The sequence below is a fragment of the Cardiocondyla obscurior genome, linkage group LG07 (genome assembly GCF_019399895.1).
Source record: "Cardiocondyla obscurior isolate alpha-2009 linkage group LG07, Cobs3.1, whole genome shotgun sequence".
Lineage (NCBI taxonomy): Eukaryota > Metazoa > Arthropoda > Insecta > Hymenoptera > Formicidae > Cardiocondyla > Cardiocondyla obscurior.
Window position 1 is genome coordinate 6,135,663 of NC_091870.1, and position 14,755 is coordinate 6,150,417.

The 14,755-nt window shown below is 32.4% G+C and overlaps 2 protein-coding genes across 4 annotated transcripts; both read right to left on the reverse strand.

Annotated features, from left to right (window-relative positions):
* Nucleotides 1-74: 74 nt before the first annotated feature.
* Nucleotides 75-3,854, reverse strand: LOC139104176 (uncharacterized). Its single transcript, XM_070659470.1, has 4 exons — nt 3,626-3,854; nt 2,204-2,244; nt 1,514-1,710; nt 75-1,274 (listed from the first exon to the last, which is right to left on the reverse strand). The coding sequence occupies exons 1-4, from the start codon at nt 3,708-3,710 to the stop codon at nt 1,211-1,213; spliced, it is 387 nt and encodes a 128-aa protein (XP_070515571.1). The 5' UTR covers nt 3,711-3,854; the 3' UTR covers nt 75-1,210.
* Nucleotides 3,855-4,707: 853 nt separating this feature from the next.
* Nucleotides 4,708-14,564, reverse strand: LOC139104161 (apoptotic protease-activating factor 1). 3 transcript variants are annotated; one of them, XM_070659438.1, is made up of 14 exons: nt 13,829-14,564; nt 12,984-13,246; nt 12,614-12,797; nt 11,844-11,972; nt 11,443-11,754; nt 11,132-11,367; nt 10,932-11,061; nt 9,780-10,850; nt 9,613-9,662; nt 9,053-9,536; nt 8,899-8,969; nt 8,275-8,602; nt 7,795-8,190; nt 4,708-7,720 (listed from the first exon to the last, which is right to left on the reverse strand). In XM_070659438.1, the coding sequence occupies exons 2-14, from the start codon at nt 13,169-13,171 to the stop codon at nt 7,172-7,174; spliced, it is 4,128 nt and encodes a 1,375-aa protein (XP_070515539.1). In that variant the 5' UTR covers nt 13,172-13,246; nt 13,829-14,564; the 3' UTR covers nt 4,708-7,171. The 3 variants fall into 3 exon arrangements, with proteins under 3 accessions (XP_070515539.1, XP_070515538.1, XP_070515540.1); XM_070659437.1 differs by having other exon boundaries at nt 11,844-11,981; XM_070659439.1 differs by lacking the exons at nt 12,614-12,797; nt 13,829-14,564 and having other exon boundaries at nt 11,844-11,981; nt 12,984-13,115.
* Nucleotides 14,565-14,755: the final 191 nt, after the last annotated feature.

Here is a 14,755-nt window from a genome sequence, read left to right on the forward strand (position 1 = left end):
TTCTGTGATAACGGATACTGGCTCCAAGAGAGAGGGAAGGAAGACAAAATATTGAGAATAACTCTTACAAGAAATGTGCATGAGAAAGTAAATTCTTTTTTTATGCATAATGTTTTAATTATAACTTATGATTATCTTGGCCAAAATTTAAATTTGATTTTTATGGTAAGGTAATTGAAGTTGAAAGCTTAATCCCTCTTATTAAAAAAATTTAGATATACGAATATTAATAATAATAATTTACTATTATACCCGTGGCGTAAATAAATGCCAAACGTTCTTATATAACTCGATATAATTATTTAATTACGTCGTACTGAATCTCGATGCCTTTGGATGTAGTCAGTTTACGAAATTTCACACACCACAATAATGTTAAAAATATTTACAATTTTATTTTAACGCTGACCGGAGCAAGGCAGTATGTAACAATAGTATTAAGTTCACATTACGCCATATACACTTGTCCGCTCCCTTTCAAAGCCGCGATAAGATTATTGATATGTCGTGCAGAAGCACCATGAGCTTCTCGAGGTAGAACGTAGTACGTAACAATAAAACACGCAAGTGTAATCAGTGAATTGATAACGCGCGCTACGTACGATACCTCGAATCCTGCCTTTATCTCCCGGCTCTCGGTTAAGACTAATCATCCTGCGGTCTCCGCAATTATATGCATATCTTTTTATCTGTACTTTTTGTCCGCGGTGTGTCTACAATATTAATTTATCGCATAATATCCGTGCTGAATAATGTTACGTCGCGTCACAAATATCACAGTTCGGCATCAAGAATGATCAATCAACTTTACGTAAAACTCGCTACGTACGTTCGATCGATCCCAAATATCTAGCGGATATCTCGAAGACATTTGAAAAATTGTAAGACGTCAAGTACCTTATAATTTGTTGAAGTAACACTTGTTCTAAAAAATATGCTAGGGGCCCGATCGCGGACAGATCGAACGTAGTTATTCAATATCTTAATGATTCTGAAAGTTTGCGTAACTTAATTGTGTTAAATGTGACTTAATATATCACTTATCATTAAAATTATTTAAACACAGTGGTCGGACGTTGAATGTCACGTCACTAGATTACTCGTCCCGACATGCTAAATAGTACACGAACGCGAAGAATTAATTATTATTCCTTTTTTCCATTTGCCTAGGAATGTAGATCTATGTGTACGTATGATTCGTAAGTTATCGTCAATGAGAAGCGTTTGCCGGGGTCGCCTTCGCTGCCTCCAGAGCTGCTTGCTGCTGCTGATACCTGAGACAAATATTAATTCAGTAAATTTAAAGCCTTCGAAGAGTTGCTACGACTAGGTCACGATGTTAAACGACAGAAATTATGCAAGTGAGCGAAAGAGGGAAACGCTAACAGACTCGCTTGATCAATTCCAGCGTTATAAGGTATAAAAATAAAAATATATAAAAGCGCAAATCTGTTGAACAAACGTGATATAATTATGTGAAATGTTATAGTACTTGTATAATAAAGATAATTACCTCAGAGATCTCGTTATTTGATATATAGCCGTAAACGCGACGAAAAGGTTCACGCTAAAGAGGTTCCAATTTTTTGGGGTGATGGCCAAGGAATATCTAGTCCAGATCAATCCTGTGATACCCAAGGCACAAGACTGGCTGACCGAAATTTTGTTCGCTGGCCTCTGCAAGTCGCCAAGACCGGCAATTACTAGACCCTAAAAATTATTTTAAAAAATTAGGTATATATTTATAATATTTTTTTCGTCGTCAATTTAAATATCTTTTTTTGTTTCTAAAAATTGCTACATGCCCATTGAACTGCAATGGTTACAACATAAATAAATACCGCATTCGGAGTATTTCTGTAACGCATCCGTTTGCCAACGTACGTTAGTACATAACTACCTTGAAACAAAATTGTGTGGCTGCATGCAATCTATTATTCATCCCGTGACGTTTTATGATGCAAATCATTAAAAAAGATGAAAGGAAAAAAAAAAGGAGAACTCTAGGAATTAAGAATAAACGTTTAAATTGAAAAGAGAGTTCCAAGAACATTTATTTCGACGTTTAAACCAAGTTATTTTTATGTAATACCATTTGATTGCTCTGGATCTTTTCCGTTTGTTCGTTACTCAATTAAATTGTCAGAATCACGACATGAGTCGACGTCGTCGATGATTAAAGTAACAAGAAAATATTACTTACCCATTTGAAGGCCGGTGCCCAGAAGAAGATGGTTTGTGGACCTAAAAAAAAAAAAAAAAAAAACACGTTGTAGTTGAGATGAACAATAGAGGAGCCGGTTATTGTCATTAATCTTTATATAATTTCTCAAGATATTTGCAGAAATTAGCATAAAAGGGAAAGCACGGAAATAATTCGTAGTATCGAAATACATACATCTACATATATCAATATTAAAAGCATATATTAGACTGAGATGTGTAATCAAAAAGAAAGGAGACAGGCCAGTAAAACACTCGGTAGCTCCTTCGACAAACATGGTAATCGACGTGCCAGCCCGATTACTGATGCTCTGTATACCCTTGACTTTATTCGTCCCATCTATTTGAGCTTCCGCTCTGATAGCTTAAGCAAATTCGTCCGAGCAACTTTAACGCAGACACGACGCCACGTGGCCCCATTTCCATCCATTACAATTTGGTGAAGACGCGACCGTTTCGTCTGGTTTGATAGCCTCGTGAAAAGTTTATTATATACGTATATTGCTCGACATTGTATCTCGTGGAATCGATCGTAAAATACTGTCTTCTACTTAAAAAAAATTTTTTCTTTTAATGCATGAACGTGAAATGTAAATAATTTAATCGCATATATCATCGGTAGCGAATGCCTTATAAACTCACGGAAAAGTGATATCAAGTCGGAATTTTTTTTTAATTTACGTGTACTTACAATATGAGATAGGCTTTCATTATCTTCAATTGTTGGTATAACTCTTTCACAACTGAGTTATCATAATTTCAATAACTTTCGTTTATCTTTTGTCCGATTCTAACGAGGTGAATACACTGTCGAGCTGAGTTACGACTTGCGAATAAAAATTGTAAGGGAAAAAAAAGGGGAGAAGAAATTGCAATATGGAAAACGGCCGACGTATTAATTCAGAGAAACGTAGACTAATTTGAGTATGCGACCTCGAAAAGTCTGCATTGCAAGTGGCAGAGCATGTTTGTTATTCGTGTGTCGCGCCGTCGGCGAGTCGCCAAGTTTTACGATTAACGATATCAATATGCGGAAAAAAAATTTTTGCGTCATTAATTGATAAACGAGATAAAACCGCGATCAAAGAAAATACATTTCCGCACTCGGCTTATCTTAACTAAATATATATATATATATATATAATTAATCCGTAATATGTATTAATTATTCCTTGTAATAATTAAGACGAAGCCTAAAAATATCACAGCTTAGGATGAAAAAAACGTGACGCGTTACTCACTGACCTCAGGGAAGAAGGGTATCATTTATCAAGGGAACTACGTCACAATCAGTGCACCTAGTTTCTGTCACATCAGTCACACGTACACAGGACGCACACACGAAGGTACCAACGGCACGTGCCACCTGCTGGGCCTGACGCGGCCGAATAGTTTTACTAACCAGCTGGATGTTTCCACAGAGGCTGCAGCTTCTCGGGCACGAACTTGCTGATGGCGTTCATCGAGGTCTTGTAGATCACCGACATGGCTAGCGTTAAACGGGGGCAGTAGACGGCGCGTAATCGGAAATCGAACCGCAAGTTATACGAGCAGGCAGCAATGGACAAACACGATCACCCGCACGCCGCTACCGAGAAACACAAAGTGTCCGGATTGGTCGCGACGCTCACGCGGCTTGCTTCCCCTCGACCTTCTCGCCGCTGGCCACCGCGCGCAAGCTGGTCCTTGCGGGCTTGCGCCCCTTGCGCGTTCCACGAACGGAGAAGTGGCTCTCCCCGTCGAAACTACGTCCGGGCCGCCGGAGATGGATGTATCATAGGTATAATAGGTACCCACCTACGTGGGACGCGCCAACCTTTAAATATTTCCTGGCTACCGTTATCGAGATCCCACGACACGGCCGCGGTTCACCGCGACGTAACGCTGCGAGAACGACGGGAGGGTGGGTACGAAGGTTCTCTACTCCTGACGTTCACATGTAAATTTAGAGCGTATAGACGACATATCGATGGCTGGTTTCCGCGGATGGACCTTCAGCGAGATGCAAATATCTAGTTGACGGAACAGCTCTTTTATACACTTTATAAATATCAAGTAACGTCGTACAATAAAAAGAAAAAGATAATAAAATAAAGGAGATAAGATATTAATTGATTAAAGTACAAGGTACTTTCAAATATATGTATACATATAACATAATTTTCAACGGATCTAAACGTATGTACAAACAATATACATCCTTGAGATTCGTATAAGTAACAGACCTTGGAAGTGTTCGACATTGGCTAACGGTCCAAGTCAAGCGCTCGGATGCTCGCCAAGTTGAGTTGAGTTCTCTTCCTTTTTTTTTTCACTATCAAGTGCTGTTTTAATATAGCGTGTATTTATTCCGTAATACTGGTTTTAAAAATAATTATATACTTTCTGAACGATATTCTGTGCGATAACTTATATGTACATCTACAAAAAAGAAAACAGTAATCGAGGTAACGTATAATTAACATATTATGAGAAAACACATAATTGTTGGCTATGTACAAAAGTTTAATTATATATATTTACATATTTTTTAACTGGATATTCAAAATGTATATATTACAATAAGGATACAAATAAAACGCAAAAATTGAGCCTATCATCGGAATTAGATGAAAAATTGCACCATCCAATTTTCTAACTACAGTTCCTGCATAACTTGCCATTTGCACGAGCTCGCAATACTTTTTGTCAAATTAAGATCAGGTTCGTACCTAATCGCATATTATCAGAATAAATCATATCCTGCTCATATATCATATTATATATATATTATATATATATATTTTTTTTTTTTTTTTTTTTTTTCTATTTTAAACCAAAGCTCAGCGAACAAGAAATCTTTTTAACTAACTCTCTGTATTATAATAAATACAGAAAGATCTTCGAATTAGATACGTCCTGATTTATACAAAAGATGTACATAAATGCATATATTACAACCCTGTACATACATAGAGATAGAAATCTTACAATGTACTGTTTTTATATAAGTAGAAAAATACGTGAGATCAACTATGATCAAACTCTCCGTTGGTGTGACAACTAAACGAGATCAACAAGCTCCCTTTTTCTACTACAACCATTTTATTTCGCAGAACCAACAGAGAGTCGAAGAAGTCGAAGAATACGTAAAAAATAGTAAAAAAGAACGATACGATGAGACCCTAAAGATAATAGAGAACGTAATTATGGGATATTACTTGTTTGCTAGGGTCGTTCTCGATTCCTATACTTCTAGCAACAAAATAAATGCGATTAAGTAGAATAGCGGAGCAAAGTCATAATCACAATAATGCTTCGATGGAAAGACGTCATCTAATATCACGTATGTACGTCTTTAAAATAGATACAAAATTTTGTTAATTTCTTTACACATTTCTTTGCCCCTTGTACGGTGCAACCTTGCACATACTTTGCGTGTTCATAAGGCACATGAATTACATACATGTAAGTAAATAATGTTTTGTTATAATTAGAGGCTACATAGATTTACTTGACATTATATATGTACGAAACATGGCAAGCCTTTGACTGGGATGGATAAAGCAATTCATCAGTTGCCATGTTCGTCAGTCTTGATTTCATTTATAATACAACGCTAGTATCAAAAACAGTATAAAATCTAGTACATACTACAAAAACTCTAATATATATTTGATATAAAAAGGGTATGGTTGTACTTATAAAGATAATCGGTTTAAATATTGCTACGTTATCATACTGTTGTATAAATTATTTACATGATCACAATTGACTTCAAGTAGTTTCGTATTCAAATACAGACGTTAACAAAATTGCGATTTTTTTTGATTATACGTAAAATAGGCGAAGTTATATATAAGTTATATGTAAATACAACGTATAAAAATTTTTTGTTAATTTTAACATTTTATAATTTTTACAAAAATTTTGTTTTTAATTATTTTTTAATTTTGCTGTTATGTATTTAAAAGCAATCATTATTTGTTCAATATCGATACGCAAGAGTTGTTAAATATCTTTTTAAAATTGACGATTGTAAAAAATTGTACTATTTCCTTTTTAAATGGTTAATTAAGAATGTAGGATAATTTATGTAGCAATGTATTTAAATCTTAAAAACTGCATAACCATTATGTTATTAACACGTCCTAAAATATAGACGTTACCATTAGATAAAATTGTTATAGCATTTATAAATGGCAGCAGTTAAATGCAAGAGTATGTGTAATATATTTATAGCTTATTTTTGGCAGTTTAAAATATAGATATAGAATGGCACAAGTATGTACAATCTATGATACAAGAATGTGAGCGCTTTAAAGCAATCTCTATAACCAATTTCTTTAAGACAATAAAAATTTTCTAATAATCAAACAATCTTATATAATAGATTGCACTTGTATACAATTCAGCTATTTCTTTATAATATACTGCAAGTATTCTTGCTTTTATATACGGTAAAAAATTTATCTTTAAAAGTCATCAGAAAAATGTATTTAAAAATCAGCTTTACGCAAGCAGTTTTTCGAAGTAAATCTCTAGTTAAATGCAAATGGCAGTAAAAGAGAAAATAGACATATGTATCGTATATGTTTGTCGACATTAGTTTGAGCATACGTAGTAATATATATTATAAAACATCTTAATATATATTAATATAATATATTATATACAATTAATATAATATACATATAATAATTTATATATATATATATATATATATATATATATATATATATATATTAATGTACTTCATTAAAATGATACTATGATATGTGCATTTTAATGAAATTCATGTAATCGTAGCATCATATCATTGATTATATACATATGAATATCAAGCCTACAATTTTTTGTCGATTGGAACATTTTACATTTGAGACAAAAAATACCGAACTTTTTTTTCAATTTTCTATAATGACATAATCACACTGCCATGCAGTGATTTTCTGAATTAATTTTAAAATCAAATTATTTCTGATTGATCATTGTCATAATTAAACAATTTAAATGTATTAACAGATCCGTATATATCGATCATTACATACTTAGAGAAATTTGAAGAGATACATACTTTTGGATCCCGGCTCGGTGGTAATTCGACAATTTGTAATAGTTCTGGTACTTGAGGATCTTTGCCTACTTTGTTCTTCCAATATTGACTGTCATAGTCCGTAGTCGATGTTTTATCGCCTTGCAAATTAGTTACGCCAGTATCTACACTTCGGCTGTTAGATATTTGTAAATTCGTAAATGAATTACTGATTGAACTCGTACTGAATGAAGGAGTGCTTGTACTGTGGCTAATGCCCATCCGGCTTCTTCTTGCGGTTTTTTGGTTTGCTTTTATATTGTTTTTTGCTAAAGCAACGTTCCACCAAGCAAATTCATCGCTTGTCAATGATAGTAAAAGCGGAACATTTATAGCAGCTGAACACCAATCTAATTGCTTGATAGGACTAGTATGAAAAGATAAATAACAATAAATATCTGTCGGTTTCTGTATGTCGATAATCTAAAAACAAAAAGCAAACGTTATTACATTATTCATATAATACACAAGTTAAGGTGATCATAAGACAAACTTACAGAAATTCGTCCAGATTCAAAGCCGACAGCGACATATCGTTCATCTTTTGAAATGTTGCAACAAGTCACTTTCTGTGTAAAAGTATATTTAAAATAGAGCTGTAATTCAATTTCCGAATATAGTTCGTATTCACAAATAATACGGAATAATGTCAAATATGATCCGTTCAGAATAGCCAAATAATTTTGATTGTAACTCAAACAGCTGAATGAAATGGATGGAGACGAATAAGGCGGACTTATTTGGTTTTTATACTGCCAAGGCACATCGATAAACCATATCATTATATTATTGTTCGAAACTGTTACCACATAATTATCGTTTATTATATGAACATTGTAGATGGGTTCTGCTTTAGTATTAAGGTCGAATATTGGTCTAGAACGTTGCCATACCTGTTGACATATTAATAAAAATATTAAATTCTTTATAAGTTTTGGTATTTTTTGGGACATCAAAAAATTAATTAATGTACATACTTTTAAGTTATTTTCCTCCCATCTGCATAATACCACGTTACAGTTACGCAGATTAATAAGTTTCACAAATTGGATGGGTTTATCTATTGCGAAGACAAGCTCAGTAGTTCCAGTGTTTATATTTAATAATCGAATTTGATTATCTGTAACATATACTGCTTCTGTTCCATCGTCAGATAATTGCAGGCTTGATATTTTTCCTTTTATAAATTCCGACTCTTGCTTTAAGTTGTTTCCTTGTAGCACTATAATTTTGTTGGAAGGACTCTCTTTGACAACAATATCCATATTGTCATCAGATTTAACAATTGCGTCAAATAAACACTTCCTAGTTTAACAGAAGAAGATTAACACGAAATTTAATTATAAAATTAAAAATATTTATTTATAAATATTAAATTATATGTACAGCGTTAATTATGTAAGCGAAATAAATTTGAGTTGAGATGTACTATTAAAAAATGGAACATTTACTTTCGTGGTACGAAATCTGCCAAATGAAACTAACCATTGGTATCGCGAAAAGACGGCAAAAATAAAATCTGTACACATCTTTTTTAAATAAATATATATATGTATATTAAAAAAAAAAAAAAGATTAAGTAGTTAGACTTCTTTAATTACCTTGGTAATTCATCCGTTTCTTGTATTGGAAAATTCCATGTATATAGTACGCTATTCCCACTCCCGCATATCTAAAAAAAAAATTTTTTTTTAATTCTAAAACATATTTGAATTTAGTCAAATGTAATAACATTAACAGAGGGATTGTACGTACAATATGATAGCCTTCGTCTTTCAACCAGTAAGAATCCAAAGACACAACGCGATTTTTGTAAGTTGCGATCGGTTGATATCCAGAATAGGTATTCCATACATTTATAAAACCCGCAGAGTCAGCTAATATTATATATTGACCATCATATGTAATAGTCGCACATACGTAAATGACTGAATCATTATCGACAAATCCTTTCGTCTTCTTGCTAAAACTATGAACACAATCTTCCGTCCACCACCATTTTACATATATTGCTTCTTTTTTGGTAACAACCATTAACGAATTATCACGCTTAGGTATTTGATGAAAGAAAATGACATCTTTGGCTGTAGATTGTAACTGCAGATTGTAACAAGTAAGATATTGATAAGTAGTGTAGTCGTTCCTATGATTTGTGTACAAGACAATAGCACTCTTTGATTCGTCCATAATGTGTAATAAAGAAGCTTGCGCCGTAAAAGCTATTTTCGGTATACATTGGCTGTAATAAATACATTCCATGTTAATTAATCATACACGCATTATTTCTATACTTATATATACCTAATTGTACTTACTATTTGGAATCTTTTAAAGTAAACACTACTTTTCCATGTTGGTTCCATATCTGAAAAAGAAAAAACAGAAAATGACGCATACTCAAACAAACATTACAAATTGCATCATTATATCCAAAGTTTTATTTTTTATTAATATGATAATAGGGAAAAGAATATATAAATACCTGAATCGTTGCTTTGTCAGTGCATGCAGCAATATAACGATCATCATGTCCAAATGCCATGTCCAATATAACTTCATTTTCTACGCAGAATTCTGTTAAACTATCATCCTGACTATTCGAGTTTCCAAAAAGGCCAGACCAGGAACTTTGTTTTTGTCGTGGGCTTTCAGTGTGCATGTAGTGCATATCAAATATTTCACCGTTTTCATTGAACAGAGGGAATAATTTTATTATACCGTCATTGCTCAATGATAAGAAACAATCGCCAATCACCGACACAATAATTTTTTTTATAAAATATCCTTCTCTATGGCCGTTATAGATTTTTTGTTGCTTAGTTTCAGAATTCCACAGAATTATTTTACCCGACGTACTCCCAGTCAAAAATAATTTAGGATTATCTGTGAAAGATACTGTGCAAATGCCCATTGATATTTCTTCGGTCACCGGCATATTAGCGTATCGTAAGTTTTTCGTGTGAGATAAGTACAAGTGTTTTGATCTTTTCGTAGCCAGATCATGTGCTACATGAGAGATGTAGCCATTGTACGGATGCTCCATCGCAATTTGAACGATATCTAAGCACTTTTTACGTCTATGTTCTATTATAACGCTCGCATGCTCTTGAAGAAATCTTTCTAGATCGAAAAATAATTCTGTTTGTTTTATATTTTTATATTTTCTCAAATCTAGCAATAGATCGTTCAAACCCACGTGCATTAATTTAGCTTGAATAAAATCCAAATTTAAATAAACACTCGTGAATTCCTTATGCAGTTGTGCTTCATGTAAATGATATCCAATATACTGATATATATAATTATCGTCTGGCAATTTTGAAAAGTCATTATCGCAATATTTTCGATATTTTTCAATAATAGATTTATGCAACTCTATCAATTCTTTTTCAGTTCGTTTTTTTCTAAGATGGCATAGCAGTAAATCATGTACACCATAAATATAAGTCTTTAAATCGTTATTCCACTTTCTGGTTGCAAGTGACTTATGGCACAATTCTAACATCAACTCTTCAACTTGATATATGTCTTCTTCCCAAAAAATTTCTAAAGTCTAAAATGTAAATTGATATATAGTTGAAGAAGTGTGTAAAAGAACGTGTACCAATTAAATAATGAGTTCGATAATGCGTACCTTCGGAGTAATATTAACATCTTCACAAAAAATAGCTAAGCTCTCGTAACGTGTTCTCAAATCTGGTCTTAATTGCTGAATACATATATCAAAAATAGTTTTCTGTTTTTCTAGAAATTCTCTCATTACTCTGTAACACACAATAAAAGCAATACAATTTTAATAATAAATGCATAATTTTAAGAACTCATTATTTATACCTGTTTGTTGTGTCTTTTTTCCTCAAACATTCCAAATAATACTTCCATCTGTTAGTACGTATTTTCATATCACATTTAAATTCTTCAAATTGTGCAGCAAACATAGCTATGAGTAATGGCATGCCTTTGCATTCTTCATGTATTCTCTTTGCTTCTACAGGCAACTCGTTTACATCCATTTCTAACACTTTGGCAAATAAGCCTAGTGTTTCCGCTTCTGTAAATCCGTCGTTCATCTGAAAATAATACACATTATTTTGTTATTAAAATAATAAATACGTATTTCAATATATATTAATCAAGAAAATTACCTCTATTATCTTAGGATTCTTTCTACGTAGAACAGCAATATCAGCAGTGAGAACTAATGTTTTACATTTAAAATCAAAAGTTTCAATAATTTTTTTGTCATAAACATCATCTAAAATTAATAAGGCGTTGCAATTATCCCGTTTATTAAAATAACATTTTAAATTCTGAATCAAAGAATCTTTCTGCGATGGAGTAAATAATTCTGGTTGAATTTCCAAGTTTCTCACGTTATAATAAAGCGTATTTAGCTGAATCAATATTTCTTCATCGATTGAATGATCACTTGTAAATTTAAGCCAATAGACCTGATTCTAGAACAAACAAGATTAATCTTATGTAAAACGCACTATATTAATATTGTATATCGTATGTCTGATATAATTATTAAAAAATATCATACAGAAAATAATTCTTTCACTAATTTTATGTTTTTGAGAGTACTGGCAACTAGACACGATTTTCCAAATCCTTTCATGGCATGTAGTGCAATGTATTCTGCGGGAATTAATTGTTGTAAAGCATCTTTTAACTGCTCAACCTGCAAACATAATATATTGTATAATAAAAGTCGATTTAATATTTAAAAAAAATTATTTATTACAAAATTAAATACTAAATTTGCATATTTTACGATTTCTAACCTAATATGATTTTGGCAATTTTTAATATTAAGAGTTTAAGTGCATGTTTAATGCGTCTAATGAAAAATTTACTACTAGTGCATTTCGTATAAGCGAGTAATAAAATATGCAACAAAAAACATTTAAAAAATTTATGTAAACTTACGTGATATGTTTCCATACGTATGCATAAACAAAAACAATTGAAATAATTAAATGTTAAATAATCTATTACTCTATTCCAATGTATTATATTTACATAAATAAAAAATTAAGTAATTTACTAGAAAATTGCAAGATTAAAATGTTATTTTGTCGCGTGTTAAAAAAATATTAATTACATTAAAATTCGTACAATAACGCAATTCCCATATAATGTAATAAAAAAATATTACAATATATGCATTGCAGGAGTAAATAAAATATCAAATAATCAATACTTCATACTTTATAATTTTATCTTATCATTCGTACGAGCGATGCTCGAGAGGTACTCAAGGACTTAAAAATGACTCATATTTAATAGTTTTTAGAATATCGATAATTATACCTTTTCTTCTCTGGTAACCGTCATTGGAGAAAGAGGAGGAATGTTTGACGGTCCGGAATAATAATCTATTTCTCCATTGGTTTCTATCTCATAATTGCCTAACAATTTATCTATTTCATCGCTAAGCCATTCATAATGATGTTTTAAGGATTGGTGAAAAACATCAAAAGTACTTGGGCCACATCTTAAAAATGTTAAACACAAACACATAATGCTATCAGTGAAAGCTGCATTAACTAAGATTGCAAATAATAAAAATGATGACTTGTGAGATATAATTGCTATTGTTATTAGTAAATGCAACATTAAAATAATGCAAATTTTTGTATAATATGCAAATACAGCAGCGCGTATACTTTAATCTACATACCTTGGTAGTATATCTAACAAAAGGCTTGCTCTTTCTTCTTTAGTAGATCCAGTATAAATATATCTTATATCTTCTTCTCTTAAGATATATTCATTTCTCAGAGGCTGTATAATGTCATTATCTACATCTAAGTCGTCAATGATATTCTTCCTTAATCGAATAAGGATGTCTTTATGTGATTTTTCCATTTTCTTTTTTTTTGTAATAATAATTTCCAATGCAAAATCTCGTAATTTAAAGTTATTACAATTTTCAGTGCAATTCTGGAATAATTATTTAAATTTATTATTTTATTTAAATAAATAATATAATTATTTACTTAGATTAATACGTATAAAAGATTCTACGTTAGAAATAAAACTGCATTAACAATTATATTTACAAGAAGAAGCATCAATGTAAAGGTATGTAAAAAAATAAAATATTTATACGTATATAATACTAATTTTAATCTCGTTTCAGATCTCGTTTAAATAATGATAAAATCACGTTTTTCCTTATACGTTAATGTGCATGTAAAGTACAGATGTACCGAATTAAAAGAAAGCGATTTACCTAACAAATAATTTTAATATTACGGGTAATGTAAACAGAAAAGCGATCTCGAATGATCTTAAAAGCATCTTAGTGGTAGCTCGATCGACGAAAAAAGGACAGATAACGTATTTATTTGTCTACCGCGGCCAGTAAAAAAAAAAAAAAAAAAGTAGTTTTATTTTCCCAAGGTTTTCGTGCATGCGTCATATTATCGAAGATAAACCTTTAGCTCTTTCTTTTATTTTTATTTTTAATGCTAGTGTCGAATAGCCCTTGATCGCGAGAACGCAAATACATTTCTATCTTACTTTTTATTTTTTTTCTTCCTTCTCACGTTCTTATTTCCAGAATCGCCATCTTAGCATTCTTGACTGGTCCTTCTCATCTTCTTCAGAAAAGAAAATTTGTATTCTTTTCTTTCTTCCTGACCATCCTTCTTTCGTCGAGTTGATGCTGCTGCTTCCGTGCTCTAAACGTCTACCGTTTCGGGTGAAATATTTGAATATGTGTAGTTTTATTAGCTTTTTTTGTTCGTACGGTAACGTGCTCTTTGTTTGAAAAACGAGAGTGGGTTTTCTATCACGACGACACCAATTTCCTACTGCACGGCTGACACACGACTGAGAAACAGGTATTCGCGTGCAGTGCCGAGTGCGGCGTTGCCGATGTTATATGGTATTGTTGTCAGATCTTCTCGAGAGACGATTGGGTAGCACAATGCGCATGATCACTGTCCTTCCGTCGTCTATTGTTTCCGGGGGGACGCGATGCAGCACAAAGGCACATGATGACCGCGACGTTGCTGTTAGAAAGTTTCCGAGACAAGGGCGGTCCCATGAAAATGCTACTCGCAATAGAACGATTTCCCGCCCAAATTCGTGACGTGTGCACTTTGCACTTAGCAACAACGTATGCTCGAGATGCTGTAAACCACTGGCAATCAGCCAGTCATCGTAATGGCGATTGATGTGTGGAAGGAGAGTAGCAGAGAAAATGTCCGTACTGTGCTGCACTCTTACACAGATTCTCAAAACTGAGTCGAGAACAATTGGATCTCTGTATAAAAATTAAGAGTTAATAATTAATTTTCTCAAATTGAGTAAATTTTTAATAAAATAATTTGACGACTTTATTCAATATAATTTAATGATTAGAATATGACTTTCACTCACCGAGTTCATTCCCTGATGTCGAAATTTATCTTCGTATCTCTTTTCCTTGTATCATTATTAATA